This window comes from Drosophila novamexicana, unplaced genomic scaffold (assembly GCF_003285875.2).
Source record: "Drosophila novamexicana strain 15010-1031.04,08,12 unplaced genomic scaffold, DnovRS2.1 tig00000485-arrow-pilon, whole genome shotgun sequence".
Classification (NCBI taxonomy): domain Eukaryota; kingdom Metazoa; phylum Arthropoda; class Insecta; order Diptera; family Drosophilidae; genus Drosophila; species Drosophila novamexicana.
In genome coordinates, this window is record NW_020824808.1 from 4,228,919 (window position 1) to 4,247,439 (window position 18,521).

General features: G+C 33.7%; 1 protein-coding gene across 15 annotated transcripts; it reads left to right on the forward strand.

Annotated features, from left to right (window-relative positions):
• Positions 1-72: 72 nt before the first annotated feature.
• On the forward strand, positions 73-15,699 carry LOC115761766 (phosphatidylinositol-binding clathrin assembly protein LAP). 15 transcript variants are annotated; one of them, XM_030703684.1, is made up of 16 exons: positions 73-884; positions 4,077-4,219; positions 5,239-5,314; positions 5,800-5,832; positions 6,124-6,226; positions 6,298-6,419; positions 6,480-6,673; positions 6,738-6,874; positions 7,271-7,385; positions 7,493-7,814; positions 8,343-8,438; positions 9,012-9,251; positions 11,059-11,356; positions 12,834-12,933; positions 14,175-14,264; positions 15,200-15,699. In XM_030703684.1, the coding sequence occupies exons 1-16, from the start codon at positions 749-751 to the stop codon at positions 15,389-15,391; spliced, it is 2,397 nt and encodes a 798-aa protein (XP_030559544.1). In that variant the 5' UTR covers positions 73-748; the 3' UTR covers positions 15,392-15,699. The 15 variants fall into 15 exon arrangements, with proteins under 15 accessions (XP_030559544.1, XP_030559541.1, XP_030559539.1 ...); XM_030703679.1 differs by having other exon boundaries at positions 75-884; positions 7,220-7,385; XM_030703682.1 differs by having other exon boundaries at positions 75-884; positions 7,220-7,385; positions 7,493-7,772.
• The last annotated feature ends 2,822 nt before the right edge of the window (positions 15,700-18,521 follow it).

An 18,521-nucleotide genomic window follows, 5' to 3' on the forward strand; every position in this document is an offset into this window, starting at 1 on the left:
ATATTATTATCGTATATCGTTAGGCATATATATCGCACCCACAGCTTCACAGAGTGTGACCTTCCATCTGGTGATTATATTCTATCGGAATAATTTTTGTATTAACTCTATATTATGACATACAGCTCAACTTTTATTATTAACTCAAACTGTAATTTAAAGTCACAAGAACATTGTATAAGAAAATTTGCAACCAACCAACTAACAAAAGCTTGTACATATCATAAAGCTAACAACCAAATTAAGGAATACCTCTAGTAAGGCAATATCGCATATGCTAAGCACTTAAAATATCGATAGGACTCATATCTCACTCACAAAAAATCATCGACATACCAGCGCTCATTATTCTTATCGGCTGCAAAAGTGCTGGTCGCCATTATCGATTTGTGGCAAAAAGAAAAAAATAGAGAATTAAAGATCGCGTTACAGCGTTACGCACCGGTTAAAGAGCGCATTAAACGCGACGTTAAATCGAATTGTGCAGCAGCTGCAACTGATGAATAGTTTGTGTGGCACCAGCTAGTCGTGTTTTTTTCGTTTAATATTTGCCACAACAACTAATCAATATCAATACGTCTCTCAGCCTCTGCTGAGTGTGTCTGTGTGAGTGCGTGTACTGGCCTGTGTCACAGTGTGTGTGTGTGTGTGCTTTTTGGTCCATTCTTTGCAGCACATAATCAAATTAGATTGGAAATATAACTAGTGTAAATTAAGTGAAAGCAGCAACAACAAAAACAGCTTCATCATGACTATGGCTGGTCAAACAATCAACGACAGGCTGTTGGCTGCCCGTCACAGCCTTGCTGGCCAAGGACTCGCCAAATCTGTGTGCAAGGCCACAACTGAAGAATGCATTGGGCCGAAGAAGAAGCATTTGGACTGTAAGTGCAATGCAAAACGAAGAAAACCCACAAAACTTAGACTAAATATGCAAACAAAAGCGAACAAAGTTTGGAAATTAACGGTTAGCTGGCGCAGACATGCTTGGTATATGCATGAACAAATTTGTCGTCTTGTCAAATATTTTGCCATTCATTGAATTACACAGAGAAGCACTTTGCCCTCCTCCACCTGCTTGGCGGCAGTTTTTTATTGTACATTTTTGTGTGATTTTTCTGTAACATACGTATAATATACGTGCGTGTGTGTGTGAGCGTGTTTGTCTTAGGGCCCAGGGCTGGGTTTTCTTCTTTTATCATGCCTGTGTCGCTATTCCAATTACTGTAAACTTTTATCATTTTGTGCATGTCTAACTGTGCTTAGTAACTCACAGCAGACGCTCCGCTCTCCTCATTTACGCCCACTCGATATATATATATATAGTTTTTGCAATGCACCTGCTGCCTCGCCTCAGCTGCTGTTTGCGGTCTTTCCTTTTGGCTGCTTCGTCATTCGCTCTCAGTGCTGTAGGCCTCTCTTTCTAATGTTACGTCACTTTCTCACGGCTGCACGTGTGTAAGATTTACAATGACAGTATGCCTGCGTGTGTGTGTGTGTGTGTGTGTGTGTGTAACAGCATTTGATATATTTTTTGTTGTTGTTAAGCTATGTGCCGTTTCAACGGTGTCATTGCCTTTTAAATTTATGCACAAGTTGTGTACAACAACAACAATAAAGGCTACAACAAAAATTAGGCTCGTCTATGTTTTATATTGAATTTCTGATTGGCTAAGCAACGTGATCTTTTGTGTGTCTTCTTATTGGATTTTGGCATTTTTGCTGTTGCTGCCGTTGTCAGTGTTTGCTTTGACCTGTTTCTTATTTAAGTTTGCCGCTTTGGCACGTTTGCAACTTATGCGCGAAATGACTCATGAGAAATTTTTGTTAATAACTTGTACCGTACATAAACCACCATATACACACATGCATTCATTTTCATGCATATGTGTTTGCATGGGATTTACTTGAATCGGTCCCATATTGAGCATAGATTTACTTGTATGCGCTTATAAATGTGTGTATGTATGTGTGAGTTTGTTGTTGCAATTAAGAGAATAAAAATAACTCAAGTTAAGGCTTGCGGTCATTACATATGCGTCAAGTGTGCCCGCGTCATGCTTCAGTTCCAAACAAAAGAGTGGCCACGTTGACCCAACGAGAATTGTTGCCCTTTAAGCGAAGTATGTAGATCACTAGCATAATTGTATGGGAAGCTTCTTGTTCTTAAGGATTTACCTTTTTTGATGGTTTAAATATTGTTTTGGGTTGGGTTGGTATTTATGTTCATGCAAAAATTAAAATAATATTTAGTTTTATTCTTTAAATACTATAGTACAAAGTTGTTCTACGATTAGATTTTATTTTTTTCCAGATCTAACTCTATGATCGCTGATCCTGATCACTGATCAGCATACTTTTCTTATTATAAAATAAACTATTCTCTACACAAGTCCGAAGTTTGAATTAAAACTAAGGTCAATCAAAAGTTGGTCATTAAAAACGGAAATAAGCTACAATTTAGAAATTGAGAAAGAAACATTAAAAAAAAAAAACAAAACCTGTTCTCAGATTACATTTTGCCATATCAGGTAGAATGTAAAAAAATACGATTTATTTCTCTTCTTTACCTTTTCAACCGTTTTCATTTGCCAATAACTAAATATAGAACTGAATGAATCCAGTTGGAAATTCGTAGAAACGGAGAAGATGAAACAAGGGTTTCGCAGGTAATTAGGTTCTGAAAAAATGCCTAGCACGGTTTCCTGTGGAGTTACTATTAATGTAAATTGAATGGCGAATAATATTCCATTTAGCAGTAATGCAGCAGCAGTATGTTATGGAATTTTGGTATATAAAATAAGTGAGCAGAAAATATTTGAGGAAAGTAGGCTTAAATTTTAAACAAAATATTTTCCATGCACAACAAGTTTAAATGAACATGCTCTGGTTCTTAAAGCCAATCAATTGGATTTGGGTCAGTAAGTTTTAAATTTGTATACCCTGTGCCCAAGCATCTCAAGCTCCTAAAAAGTATTTACACACACTCGAATATATCCTTTACTTTTACTTAGAATTTAGCTTATTGTATACATAACTATTTATTAGGTAGGCTAATGAAACTTTGTAATAATCTATTATAGAGTAAATATAATAAATAAAAGAGTAAATTGTAATAATTGCTTTGGAAAATCAATCGCAACTTGTCTTCAAGCGTTAAATAAACGAGTAAATATTGATATTACCATATGGTTTAATATATTTCAATTAATGCACACACATGCGCACGAATATAAATTATTGAATTGAATAAAATGATTCATATTGTTTCTGTGTGTGCGGTGTGTGTGTATGTGTATATATATATATATATATATATATATATATATATATATGTGTGTGTGTAAACAATCAGCGAGTGCATTGCGAGTCGGTCTCAAATCAGCTGCTTGGGCCATATGTAAGCAAACGCCCCTCTTTAAATGTCGATAACAAGCGGTCGGAAACAAAATAATGATACTTATATAATATCCATTATATATAGTATATTGCCATATATTGTATTTAGCTTATGCATTTCATTTCAATATGTCACCCCAGACATAAAAGCTTATCACAATTTAAATGCACTGCGAGTCTCTTGGGGCGACATTTAAAGTCATATGTGCAGAACATAAGAACGACAAGAACAACAATGAACAATAGGCCGTATAAGTCGGCTACAAGATGATAACACCATATGAATTAAAATACAGTGAAAGTTCTCTTTAACGGACGCCCACAAACGACAAGCAACATGTTCGCAGAGAGATTTGAAAAAATAAAATTAAAGATCAGGAAAAACAGGAATTGCATAAATAAATGTGTTTAAGCCAGGTTAACATTTGAAATTTAAAAGTTGATGTCGATAGCACCTGCGGAATTCGGAAGCTTTCGGAGTACGCGCGTCCTCCGGCACAAGATCAGAAATGATTAAAAAAGAGTACCAAAAACTATATTTTATGAAAATGTTTCACTTAAAGTAGATAAACGACCAAGTGAGCTGTTTGCAAGCAGAGCTTCCACTGTACTTATTATTGCATTGAATAATTTTTTACTTATTTATATACACATATTTTCTTTTGCTCCTCTTGCAGATCTGGTGCACTGCACAAACGAACCGAATGTCTCGATACCCCACTTGGCCAATTTACTTATCGAACGTTCACAGAACGCCAACTGGGTGGTCGTCTATAAATCGCTGATAACTACACATCATTTGATGGCATACGGCAATGAGGTTTGTATACCCCCTAGAACAAAATAGCACCTTAAATGTCTCTCTCTCTCTCTCTCTCTTTCTAAGCATATAGATAGGGGGTGGGTGGCGGGGGGGGGGGGGGGAATGGGGTGTCTTGCGCTTAAAACTTTTACTTTTATTCATTTCACTTTTCGTTTGCGCCAGCCGTAATTGTGGGGCGTTGCGTTTATACTATAAAAAGGTCACGTTCGTTGTCGCTTTGTATTTTTTTTTATTTTATTCTATTTCATTTATATTTTATTCGGTTTTTTTTTTTTGGTAGATTTGCTTATTTTTTGAACTTGCGTGCTGCTAAGTTCTTTATGTTATCTTTTTTTTTTTTGTTTGAGTGTTGCCTGGTTTCCTCTTCTACACATTTTTTTGGCGACGAAATTGCAAAGCTTTCTTTGTTTCCGCTTGCGGCTTGGTCTTAAATTGGGACCCCTACCAGCAGCTATTCTCGAGTACACGATTTCAGTTGGCGCTTAGCGACTTGTGTACTTTGTATACTCAATATGATTCCCATAACATTTCAAAAAGGAACGTAATGTTTCCATATTTATATAAAATACTCTCTTAACTTTAAACTGAGATAACTCTGTTAAATCTTAATTGGTGTTCGTGCTTAATGGTATTTTTTTTTATGATTTGAGCTCTAGATGCAGATTCAACATCTCAAAATTATGTGTTTAAAATGTATATTTCATTCCTAATAAAATGTTAAAATTGTTTTCTATTTATAACTTTCGAAATTTAAATTTCATCCAATGTGGGAGTCAAAATAAGTGCAAAACGCGCAACATAAATAAATTCTACATTGATCTCATAACTTTGTCAAAATTGTATTTTATTTATAAATTATTCTATATTGTAAACGGTAAAAACAAAGCATCTTGAATATAAATGTTTTCCTTAAACAATTAATAAAACCCTAATATTTATATATTTTTAATTTTAACTTGTTATAATTTAAACTTTGTTGTTAATCAGCATAAACTTGTTTTGCTCTCTTTTTGCAGCGTTTTATGCAATATCTCGCATCAAGCAATTCAACGTTCAATCTCAGCTCCTTTCTGGACAAAGGAACTGTGCAAGGTATAACCGATTGAATTTCACAAACAAAAAACAAAACATAAAAGAAGAGCCTTTAAGGGACACAAAAATAATGATCCGTGATTTGATGCTTTCTAACATTTACTCACGCTATCAACAAACAAAACAATAATTAACTACTTAACTATATTTAAAATTGAATATTACATGGCATACCATCTTTTCTTCTCTTCTCTTTCTATTTTCACTCATTTTATTCGAATCATCACATGTGAATGCTGCGAATTGCGTTTGGCTTATTCATTTGTGTATTCGTTCTAATGATAACATTTCAATAATATTTTGTACCTCAAATGTAAACTGAATTGCGCTGCTTGCACTTACACAAACACAAACACAAACACACACAAACAAACACATAAAATAAATCTAATTATTAATAACTTTTGAAATTCATTCCTAATACATATATAAACAAAAAATTATAAATAATATATGCAAATGCGAATTATGAACCTATACTGCAGATGGTGGCATGGGCATTCCGGGTGGCAGAATGGGTGAGTATTTGTTTCAAAAACAGAATTTTCCTAACGGTTATTGGGTTACCAACAACAACAACAAATACATATTGTACACTAACTTTTGTGGCCATGGCTGTAAACTAAAACCAAAAACCATTTCCTACAAATACAAAAAGAAAATTTGACTAACTAATTTAACTTAACCAACATATCCCTAGTCTATATTTGGCCCTCGAAATTGACTGTCCGACTGGCGTATATTAAATGTGTCTGATTTAATTCCTGATTATTTGCCTAATAATACCCTATAATTATAATGTACAATAGGTTATGATATGTCGCCATTTATAAGACGCTATGCCAAGTATTTGAATGAGAAATCGCTCTCCTATCGCGCCATGGCTTTCGATTTTTGCAAAGTGAAGCGCGGGTAAGTTGGAAAGCTATATTTATATAACGATTACCATTAATTGATGGATTTGTATATATTGTGGTCTTTAGTAAAGAGGAGGGCTCGTTGCGTAATATGAACGCGGAGAAACTCTTGAAGACTTTGCCCGTTTTGCAGGCACAATTGGATGGACTTCTGGAGTTTGATTGCCAGTCCAATGATTTGACTAATGGTATGTATAATTTACTATATCTTGACATAAATCCCTAATTTCTTAATCCACCTTCAACAGGTGTCATCAATATGAGCTTCATGCTGCTGTTTCGTGACTTGATTCGTCTGTTTGCTTGCTATAATGATGGCATTATAAATTTACTGGAGAAATACTTCGATATGAACAAGAAACATGCACGCGATGCTCTAGATTTATATAAAAAGTTTTTGGTGCGCATGGATCGTGTCGGGGAATTCCTGAAGGTTGCTGAGGTATATATATATAGCAAAGAATCATCATAAATATATTGAAAATAAACAATTAATTTAATTGCAGAACGTAGGCATTGACAAGGGCGATATACCCGACTTGACAAAGGCGCCCAGCTCTTTGCTGGATGCTTTGGAGCAGCATTTGGCTACGTTAGAGGGACGCAAGGTCTCCGCAGCCAATACGCCCACACAATCATCTAGGTGTGTTGCAGTTTTTAGCTATTTATTTTTTTATAATACATCATATTTCGCTTACTTTATTAACTGTTTAGTTTAGCTTTTCATTTTGTATACTCTCGCAGAGGCATTTGTTAGTTTGTTGCGTAATGTAGTAGGAGAGATTATTTGAATTTGATTTGTATAGCCTATACAGATACGATTTAGTTCGAGTCGGTTTGCAAGAGTTTTCAATCTTTGGCATTCCGAATATATTTTTACTGCTTCTGTTTTAATTAATTTATTTTTTCTTTTACTCCTTTATTCTCTCTATGATTTTGCATATGTTTTTGTCACGTGCTTTTGGTTGCATTTGATTTGTTGGCGCAGCTATCAACGCACGAATGTTAAATCCGCTGTCTCTGCACTCTCTTCAACTAGTTCGGCATTTGGAACTGCAGCCGCATCCAGTAAATTTGATACCAGCAACGGCATTGATGAGCAGCTAAAGGCACAGGTGCTCGCCGAAGAGGAGGCGGCCATGAATCAGTACAAGGTGAGTGCGAATGCCAAGTGCATTTTATTGATTTTAATTGATCGCGATCTAAACAATCTATTTTGTTGTATTCTTCCCCATTTTCCCACTCACATGCCCAACATCAGTCCAAGGTATCGTCGCCTACCAGTAGCGGTGCTGCTGGCGCTAGCGCTGCACTAACAAATCCATTCCTATCGTCACCGCCAGCCTCACAGGCTGGTCAGCCGATAGTTGATCTGTTTGGTGCCGCGTCGGCACAGCCCGCTGCTGCTGCAGCAGGTGCGCCACAGGCGCATGCCACAAAGGCATCCGATGATTTGCTGCAGTTGGGCAATCCGTTCGCTGACATGTTTGAGGCCAGTGGCAATAGTGGCGGCAATGCGGCAGCTGCCGCCGGAGCAACAGGTGCTGCACTAAATGCCAGTAATTTATGGATGCATAATAACGGTAGCATGCTATGATTTTTTTTGATTTAATTAATTAATATTTTCAATTGAGATTAGTTCGTTACGTGCTTTCCAGTTAGTTGCTTAAGTGTTGTTTTTTATTGTATAAGTCTATATCTATATGTATATCTGTATTACCCATGTTGTGTCTTGTAGCTGTCTCAGACCCAGAAATTTATATTATCCAAAAGGCGCGCACTCCGTCCAATCTATTTCTCTCTGGCCGTCTTTAAGCACAATCTTTTGATGCACATATATTTCCCCATCATAAATAACATAAAATGTTAATTATCTTTATTTTGTATATTATGTATTTCATATAATTTTGTAAGTTTTTATTTATTTATTTTTCAATTTCTTCTCTAATGTATTGTTGCTCTTCATTTTCATCACTGGTATTCTTTCTCCACACCAACGAAAAAAAAACAAAAAAAAAACAAAACAACCTACAACATGACCCGATACATCACACACACAAACACACATGAAAATCCAATCAACAAACTCCCTAAAAAAAACCATAAAATAGGTTTCAATGGCTCTACAGTTTCCTCCGCTGCTGCTACAAATGCATTCGTTTCCGATAGTAATTTTACGTCTGTTTTTGGTAATACGGAACCAGCAGGTAAGTGTTCCAAAAAAAAAGCATTCAAAACATAAAACAATTAAATAACATCCAGATAATTTTTCTCATTAACACATTAACAATTGTAATGCAACTTAATGTTTATAAAAGAAAGTTATAATTTTTGGGGATGGGCTAAAGTCTCGTTTATATATTCATATGTATATGGCGCGGTGCTCTTAACTTGAACTTTTTAACGAACTTAAATGTATTTTTCTTCAATTTTCTATAATATACATATATATTAATTGCTAATCTGTTTGGCATGTTGTACTAACTAACTATATAATAAACACAGTCCACAGTCTTTTATATTGTACACAATGTGAGCAGAACCCAAAAAAGGCTAGACAACAAACCCATATAGTAAACCTGGTTTTAAGTTTCCAGACTCATGATACTTTTGCTGTATGCGTGAAACTCAATTCTACACATTTTTCAACCAAAATTTTGAATTTTGTGCGTAATTTTGTTTCTACGATTTAATTTAGTTAAAATTATAATTTAATTTATTTTTTTTATGGCTACCCCCAATAAAATCCTTGCAAATATATTTGTGTTGAATGACATCAGCCGCGTCGTCGTCGTCAGCCGTATTGCCAAATCCCTTTTTTGATGATATGCAACCCAGTGGTCATTATATGGAGGCACAGCAGCCGCAACAACAACAAGCCGCCTTTTTTTATATGCAACAACAGCAACAGCTCCATGCGCAGCAACAATACCAACAACAACAACACCAGCAAGAGCTGGTCTTATTATCAACTTCCACGATGCCACAATTCTCCACAGGTGAACTTTCGAGAGCAAAATGTAACTCAAAGAACGCAGAACCCAATTTTACGTTGCGTGCTTTGTTTTTGTACAAAGTTTTAATCGTCAATATTGGCCTCATTTGATTGTGCTTTTAGTTCTGCTGAGACACACTTACACAAACACACGCCCATACAGTTCAAGACACCCAACCAACCAACCATCTACAGATCGCATAATCTGTACAAAAGTCTGTCTTCACTTCATTTATTGAGTCTTGCACAAATGCATTTCAAACCGAGTATTTACGAATGTTGTAAATGGAAGAAACTTTCAACTCATTAAGGAATGAACAGAAGCATTTGGTACACTCATGCTAATATTATTATTTGCTTTATATTTGGAAGTTAATTCAGTTAACCTGATGTCATTTTCAAAAACTTTCAAATATATAAGCTGCATTTGCAACAACTTTCAAAGTGAACTACTTGCAAGTAGTTATTATTTCTAAATGCATTCATTTCATTTGTGCAAAACAACATGCTATTTCTGAATGCATTCATTTTATTTCTTCAAAACTACTTTATATTTCTGAATGCATTCATTTGTTCAATCATAGCTTTATTGGCACTTGGAAAGTATTTGTAAAAGACTTAACATAAGTGCTTGAGTATATCACTAGAGAAATCTCCTTAAAAGCTTAAGTATTTATGTAAATCTCGTCTTCAATTATTTTGTGTACATTTTGATTTATTGTCAGTTTATTTCCTTTTTGCTTTTGTAAATATTATTAATATAACTATCAATATTTATATTATTTATCAATATCATTTAAATGTTAAAAAAAAATTGCGTGATTGTGTCTTGATTGTGTTGTCTGATGTATGTTGAATTAAGTTTAAAAATTTGGAAAGAAAAGAAATAAGCTTAAAGGTAACAATTTCATATAACTATTCAAAAGAGAAATGCAAACTGAAATACTAAAAAACAATATTATACTTAGGCACTTTGTTTAGATCTTGACGAGGTCTGTTATAGTAAAAATAAAGTGAAGTACTTTGTCTTGGTATAAGAGTTAAAGTTGTGTTAATATATTATAGAAGTCTGTGGATAGTTTGGGTTTTGTAAATGTTTTTATTCTAGTAAAATGTGATTTCAAGGCTTAAAGCTAAGTCTTTTAGCTCTTTTGCTTCTAATTAAAGTATATAATCAATTGATATTTGCACCTGTATATTATATTACCTGCTTTATAACTTGCTTTACTAATTATATACATATTTATTAACAATTCCTACTGTCGCATAAATCTTCCTGTAATATGACATTTATATGAAATTGAAAACAATTAACAAATTTCAAATTAAACATTTAAAGCACTTAACATTATACAGAAAAAAAGAAGTATTCACAACATTTATTTTGTCAATGTATTTTTTCTCTTTTCTCCTTTTTATGTTCTTTGTACGTAACATAAAAAAACAAAAAAAAACATTGTTTCATGTTTACAATACGTTAATGTTGGTGGCACAAATCCATTAAAAATTCAATTTTTCTTATACATATTTATATGTATGTGTGTTCGCAATAAAAAAAACAAACAATAAATATATAAACTATTGCAAAAACGGGCAAAATTTTAAAAACGGAAAAACAAATCGAAAAACTCATTAAAATTTCTTGTGGGCTTGCATTTATCATATGCTCTATACATATAAAAACCCACAACTGTGTATGTCTCTTTGTGTAAATGTCTGCCTCAAACGGTGCACTGGCTATATCTCACAACAACAACAACATCAACAAAATATATCATATATATATATATATATATATATATATATGTGTGTGTGTCAACACGATAAAAAAGGCTTCGATGCTTTGGGCGATGTTCTAAAACCGGCCACAGCCAACAGCAACAACAGCAATCAAATAAATGTTGTCGCCGCAGGTGCTGCGTATCAGGGCTACAATAGCAGCAATCCGGCTCTGACACTCCAACAACAACAACAACAGAACACACAGCAACCACTGTTACAACAACAGCAGCAGCAGCAACAGCAACAACAACAACCAGCTGGCACTGGCAAGATAATAACCGGCGATCTGGACAGTTCACTAATGTCACTAGTTGATAATTTAAATATAAATAAAACGGCAAGTGCAAAGTGAGTAAAATCGTCAAGAAACCCAACAAATAATGTGCGTGAGTGCGTTTGTTTGTGTTTGTATGTGTGACAAAAGCCTGAGAAACTCATTACGATATCATCTCAAAACACTTTTCATCAAACAAAGCTCCAGGAGCTCCAGACTAGGGGATACCCTGAACTCTCTTCTTCCAACATTAAATGAATATATATATTCTATTTAAGAAGTTTGGTAACTCTAGCTCTTATTATTTACCAAAATTGTCGAAAAAAACAGAATAAACGGAGTAAGTTATCGGAAACAAATTCGATCTGCGCAGGCACTAGGAGCACCTACATATACATATTTCTAATTCAAGTCTCTAGCTCTTATAGGTTCTGAGATCCTTGCGTTCATACATACGGACGAACGGACGGACAGACAGACAGACAGACAGACGGACATGGCTAGATCGACTCGGCTATTGGTGCTGATCAAGAATATACATATATACTTTATGGGGTCGGAGATGCTTCCTTCTGCCTGTTACATACATTTGGATTTTGCACAAATACAATATACCCTTATACCCTTTTTTTAATGGGTTCAGGGTATAAAAAGCAGCCTGAAGACTTAAACTTCAAGAAGTTTATTCTTTTTTTACAAAGACGAATAACTTAAGACCCAAAAATAAGAACCTGAATAATACAACCCAAATAACCCGTGTACAACATTGGTTAAACTCAACTGCAGCCCTATCCTCTATATGGGCAGTTGCAGATAAAGGTCAACTGTAATCAAATAAATGAGCACAGTTTTTTTCCTCTTTATATATATTAAATTGATTAAATTTATACTATATATATATATTTATGTATAGAATTTCAAATAGAGCAAAAGACGCGATAATAAGGATATTTTTGACGCGCTAAAGAGTTTATATCCTTGAGTATAGTGAACATACAAGAACCTACTTCTCGACCGATACTGTCAGCTGCTACATGTTGCAAAGTTTCAATCAATCGCTGCGGTCGCTTTAAAAGTAAGAAGACTAGTTCGAATAGAAACGCAGACAGACGGTCAGAAGGACTGACGGCTGTGGCTATATCAACTCGGCTGACGTGGGAGATGTCTCCTTCTAAACGGGATACATTTCATGACAAAATGAAAATACCTTCTACAAGGGCAGATGAGATGTCGACTAATTTACGTAGAATTTTGCAGACACTTCTTTTGACCTAAATTCATGACAAGGGAAAATATTTGGAATAATTGTTAATTTTCTATCTGGAATTGTCCATAATCGCGCGTAACCCTAACCACCATCATATCCATAACCATATATATTCATGTTCCATTTATGTACATAACCAACTCCCGCCCCATAGTCCATTTGGTTTCGATTAATTCGAAAATTCCTTTAGAAACGTAATTAGAAAATCGAATTCAAAAACAAACAGTTTCATTGATTTCGTCTCTCTATATACCATTACTCTCTTACAACATTATATCTCATAGACCCGTGCAATGGAATTCCCCCAAAAATACAGCGAAACCAGGTGCTAATTGGACACCACAACCAATGGCGGCTACAACTGGTGCTGGCTATCGTCCAATGGTGAGTTTTGACCACAGCTAACTCTCTACTCTTTCTCTCTCTCTCGCTTTCTCTCTCAACTCAAACGTAACTCCACTAAATACAACAAGAACAACAAAAACATCAATTGTATAAGACAATAACATAAACTGCAGATTGGGGAGAGCTATAAAACAATATATAGACTATTTGTGCCCTTAAAGTAAAAAAGAAAGATAGAATTCTCGAGACAATTGCAAACAGTTATATTCAGCATATCTTAGCCATATAAGATTCATAAGATTGTGTCAAACAGCAGTTTAGGCTCACAATCCATAACAAATACGAGTTCTCTTATCATTATTGTTAAAATTTTATTTTATTTTTTTTTATATTTATTTATCTTTTTGAACATGATTTTTTTTCGAATTGCACCTAGCATTTTCCTAACAACTACAGCTACTTGGTTTATTTATTTATTGTCTTGATCTGTATGGACATTTTTCTGACTTGCGCCTAAGATTAACCTCAAACAAATTTATTTAGATGTTGTGGACATTTTTTATCTTTATACATACATATATACATATCAGCTTGAATTGGTATAAAGCGAACTAGGAATAAAACCAAATTGTTGCAAGTTGTAAGTTTATTTAACGCTTCTTTCTTTTCTCTCTCTATTATAATGCATATATGATACATTGGTTAAGGTCTCCCATTTAAACACTGCATCGCAAACCACACAGCGACAACAATAACTACACCTAGCACTAGGGCTAACTGTTCTGGCACACCTCTTCAGTGTAGGTACTGATTAAACAAAAGCAAAAATAAAACAAGCGGCTACTTGATTCAGCTATCCTACACATGCAGGCCAATTACTCACAAATTCCGTATAATACTCGTACTCGTGCATAAACATAATTGTATTTATCCCGTTTTCTTTTTTTTCCTTTTTTTTTTTGTATTAATAAAACATTATAAATATATATTCATACATATATATAAACTATCACTTTCTTTTCTTTATTTTATGTTGCTTTATATATTTCAACTATCCAACGCGTACCGCATTATTGAAACATATCAAAAATAACAAAAAATAAAATGACAATAATAATATAATAAAATTACACCACCTAAAAATTTGACAAAAACTCACGATGCGCCTGTGTTAATGCTGTCTGTATGTTTGTGTTATATATATATATATTCAATATATACACACACACTGAATGTGCATTTACACATATATATATTTATGTATAAATATGTATATAAAGGCACATGGCATGACCGTAAGTCCTGCGCCAATCACAATCAATCATCCGTATATACATGCTAGTTATCCTGTAATGCCAAATTATATGCAGGTAAGAATAAGAATGATGCAAACAAACAAAAAAAAAATTGTATCAAACAGAAAAACAACAAATCCAACGTACTACAAAAACAAAACAAACTTTGATAAAAACATAATCAAATATAAAATAAATGTTTGTACTTAATGTGTTCTATGAGTTGCTATTATTTATTTTCATTTTATTAAAACTATATATGTACTTTATTTTTGATTATGTTTGTGTTAATATATAATATATATATATATATATATATATATATATATATATATATATATATATATATATATATATATATATATATATGTATTGTTTTTTTTTTAATTTTGATTTTTGCCTACTACTTCACTATCACTATCGAGTCTAATTACGCTGACTTCTGTCTATGCACTGAGCTTTAAGAACGGCTGCTCCGTGCTCTATTTTTCCGGTTATGGTACCCACTTATATATCTACCTGCCCTTTCTGTAGGCATCTCCCTCTCTCTCTCTTTCTCTCTTGGCCATTTTTTAAAATTCACGGTTTTTAAGTTCTATTAGGTAATGAAGTTTTGAATTTTAAGTATTATATATTGTAGCGAGTTTTTCCACTGAGTTTTATTTTCATTTTTTTACAATGTTGAAATCGTATACCTATGTAGAGCTCACTAACGCAGCCTGTCCCAAGTTTAAAAAAACCATACACATATATGTGTATATACATATATGTATGTAAGTAGCTTACGGCGGCCAATCTCTAAAAGCCAACTACTTGTTAACCCACAACTCTCTCTCTCTATCTCTCTCTCTCTATCCCCCCGAACTGATGTAGCCCTTTGGCGTCTCTTTTAAGTCGTTCACGTAATCCTCCAACTCCTGCATGATTTGGAATTTTGGATATGAAAATAAAATAAAAAATCAAAACGTATTATTTTGAAATATACTAATTATATATTTTGATTATTATAGGGCATTCCGGTGATGGGTCAGCAGCCGAATATGCTGGCACAGGCAGCCCCTTTGACTGGGGGGCAACCGACGATGATGGGCGCGCCGCACAGTAATGCGGCGGGGCCAACGACGGGCATTATGCAACCCACGCAGGCGACGCAGAATGGAGGCAATAAAAATGTTCCACTCGATCCATTTGGGGCGTTATAAGGCGCCATCGCAACACGCATTCACACACAGAAACACACACACACACACGTTAAGCGCTATAACCTCATAGACCAGCAAACATTACAAAATCACACACACACACATACACATAATATAATATATATAAATATATATTTGCAGATATTATAAAAATAATGAAATTCAAGACAAAACTAAGAAATTATAAATGTTTACAATATGCTACATACGAAAAGGAAATGCTAAGAATTCTATAATCATGTTGAGCAAAAACACACACACACACACATATATACATATATAAATGAAATTGCTATATACATATACGTATATATATATACATATATATTTATATTATTACTATAAAAGTTGAAATGAGTTTGAATATTTATATGTATACATCTATTTATGTAAGTGTATGCAACAATTTCCATAATTAGCTAAAGTGAAACAAAACAACAGAAAAAATATTTAAAAAAGGTGCAAATATACCTACGTATATGTATGTACATCCTTCAAAATAAGTGTAAGCAAAAACCTGTAGTTGTGTCCTACGCCAATCACTAAACCTAAAGCTAAACAAAGAAGAAACACGTTTAATGGAATCTGTTAAATACTGAAAATATTGTACACTGTCAGAAATGATACATAAATATTAAAATCAAGTCTTTTATAGACGCCATAAAGCTATAAACTATGTTATAATTATGCTTAAGTGAGAGCAAATATGATAAATGTGTTAGCGCCTCGTAACATTTTGCAATACTTTAATCCGTCTTCAAACAAAATAACAAAAAAGAAACTTAACTAATTTTCTATTGTTATGTTTAGTCTATTCTGTTTTATTTTCACACACGATTTTGTTTATTGTTAAAAATTCTTGTTGATTTCAAGGCAGTATAGAAAATGGAAAAAAATAGAAATAACTCGTATTTTTAAAGCATTCCAAGCTAGTTTCAATTTGGTCCCAGATTCAATTTGTAAATGTTAAGTATTATTTCAATTTGTGAGGAGATGCATTATGATTATTGTATATTTAAAACGAATAGAAATCAACTATACATATATTTATGTATGTGTGTATATGTATTATGTTATAAGGCATGCGTTGTATTAGCCATTTATTTAATTGCTTGCTGCACTATTATTAAAAAAAAAACATTAAATCAAATCCAATATATATAATGCAAATATCTATATATAGTTGATTTATAAATTGTGTAAATAACACAGGGGCAGCAATATGCTGAACTATGATTAAATAAAGTTCGGATACAATACACGTTGTAACAGATTTTTTTTATATAATTTTACTAAGCATTATGGGTCCGTAAAACTGAATCCGAAAATTCTTCTCGTTACATTAGGTTGGCAAAATCGTAAAGCAGAATTACTTATTGTTAAAACAAGTTTTGTTTATTGGTTTTGATTGTGCCAATAATACAAATGCTCTCACTTAATACAAATGCTCTCATAAAAGGTTTCTGCAACATACCAATAAATTATCTTTTATGAGTCTACCAAAAAATGGTGTTTATTTTTAAAACTTTCACTTTTCGAAATTGTGATTATTTAATTTTTAAGATATTGAAAATAAATATGTACCTAAAGTATATTTTAATAATTTGCGCTATGCCTACAAGTATACAACACTTTTGAATAAACAGCGGGGCGCCGTAGAGTAGGAAACTCCCCTCCCACACACACATATATACACATCAATGCAATAATATTAGAGGCAACAATCAGGCATGGAATTTTCATGAAAGCTGTAGCTACAAAAATATCCAAATAAATCAATGTAAATCTAGCTTAATTTTACACGAACTATAACAAAACGACAAACTTAAAAAAAAAAGTGTTTTATGACAATATTTCTACGCTGCTGTTCGAGCTATACCTTACTCAAAGGAAAATCTTACTCTAGGTCTATAAGAAACCATATTAGGAAAAAACTGACATTCTTACGAGTACTATCTACATGAACAAAGCATAAAACTAAGAATTCCCTAAGAAATGTTGGTGTTTTCAATAAACACAAAAAAATAGCTTGCAAACCTAAAGAAAAGTAAAGAAATAACTTAATTATTTACATTACAAACACATGAAATTCCAAATAAAAGCTTAGCGTGTTAGCTATTCCCGTACATACATACATAACTTGTAGTTTATTATGAGAAGTGCAATACAGTTTGTCGAACACATTATGTAAACAATTAAAAGAAACGTCAGAGATTTATTTGTAATCGAATTGTTAATGCGTTTCTATAAGTTAATTATTACCCAGCGAAAGCAAAAGAATGAATGTACACCAAATATTTTCACGAAAAGCAGAATCATTTTTATTAATATAAGTAATATTACATACTCAACAGAGCGAAAAGAGAAACTTCTATTGTAACATTTTACGAACTGTGTGAAAACTTCTGTTGAAAAAAAAGAAGAACGAAAACGAAAAACCACAAAAGGAAATGTTAGTGCAAAATAAATGTATAAAAAAATTACTTTCGTCTTTTCATACATTTGGAAAATTAGACAAGAGGTTCTAGTCGGGAGCTTCCGACTAGGGGATAGCTCGATCAGCTCGCGCTACGTGCTCTTTTGCTTTAGAAGAAACAAAGGTAAATTGATATAAAAATTAAGTTCCTTTGGCAGAGCTCGAACTCGCAACTAGCTGCACTACTTGCCATCTCTCCTCAACAGCCACAAAAAAAAAACAAAATAGTTTTCGCGGTAGGTCTCGAACTCGCGACAGAGAACACCACTTGCCACCACATCCACTCAACAGCCGCACCAATAATTGAGGCTTAGTAAGAAAAAAAAGAATTAAAATATCAGCATATAAAGCAATACAATCGCAATTGCACAGCTGTTGATAAAATCGAAGCAGAAGCGCATACAGCTAAAATTTCCAGTCTCTAGCTCTTATAGTTTCTAAGATCCTTTCGTTCATACATACGGGTCGACGGACGGACTGACAGACGGTCATGGCTAGATCGACTCGGCTGTTGATGTTGATCAAGAATATATATGCTTTATGGGGTCGGATATGCTTCCCTCTGCCTGTTACTTACATTTGCACAAGTACATTATACCCTTTCTACCCATTTTCAATGGGTACAGGGTATAATAAGTACATAAAATAGCAGAT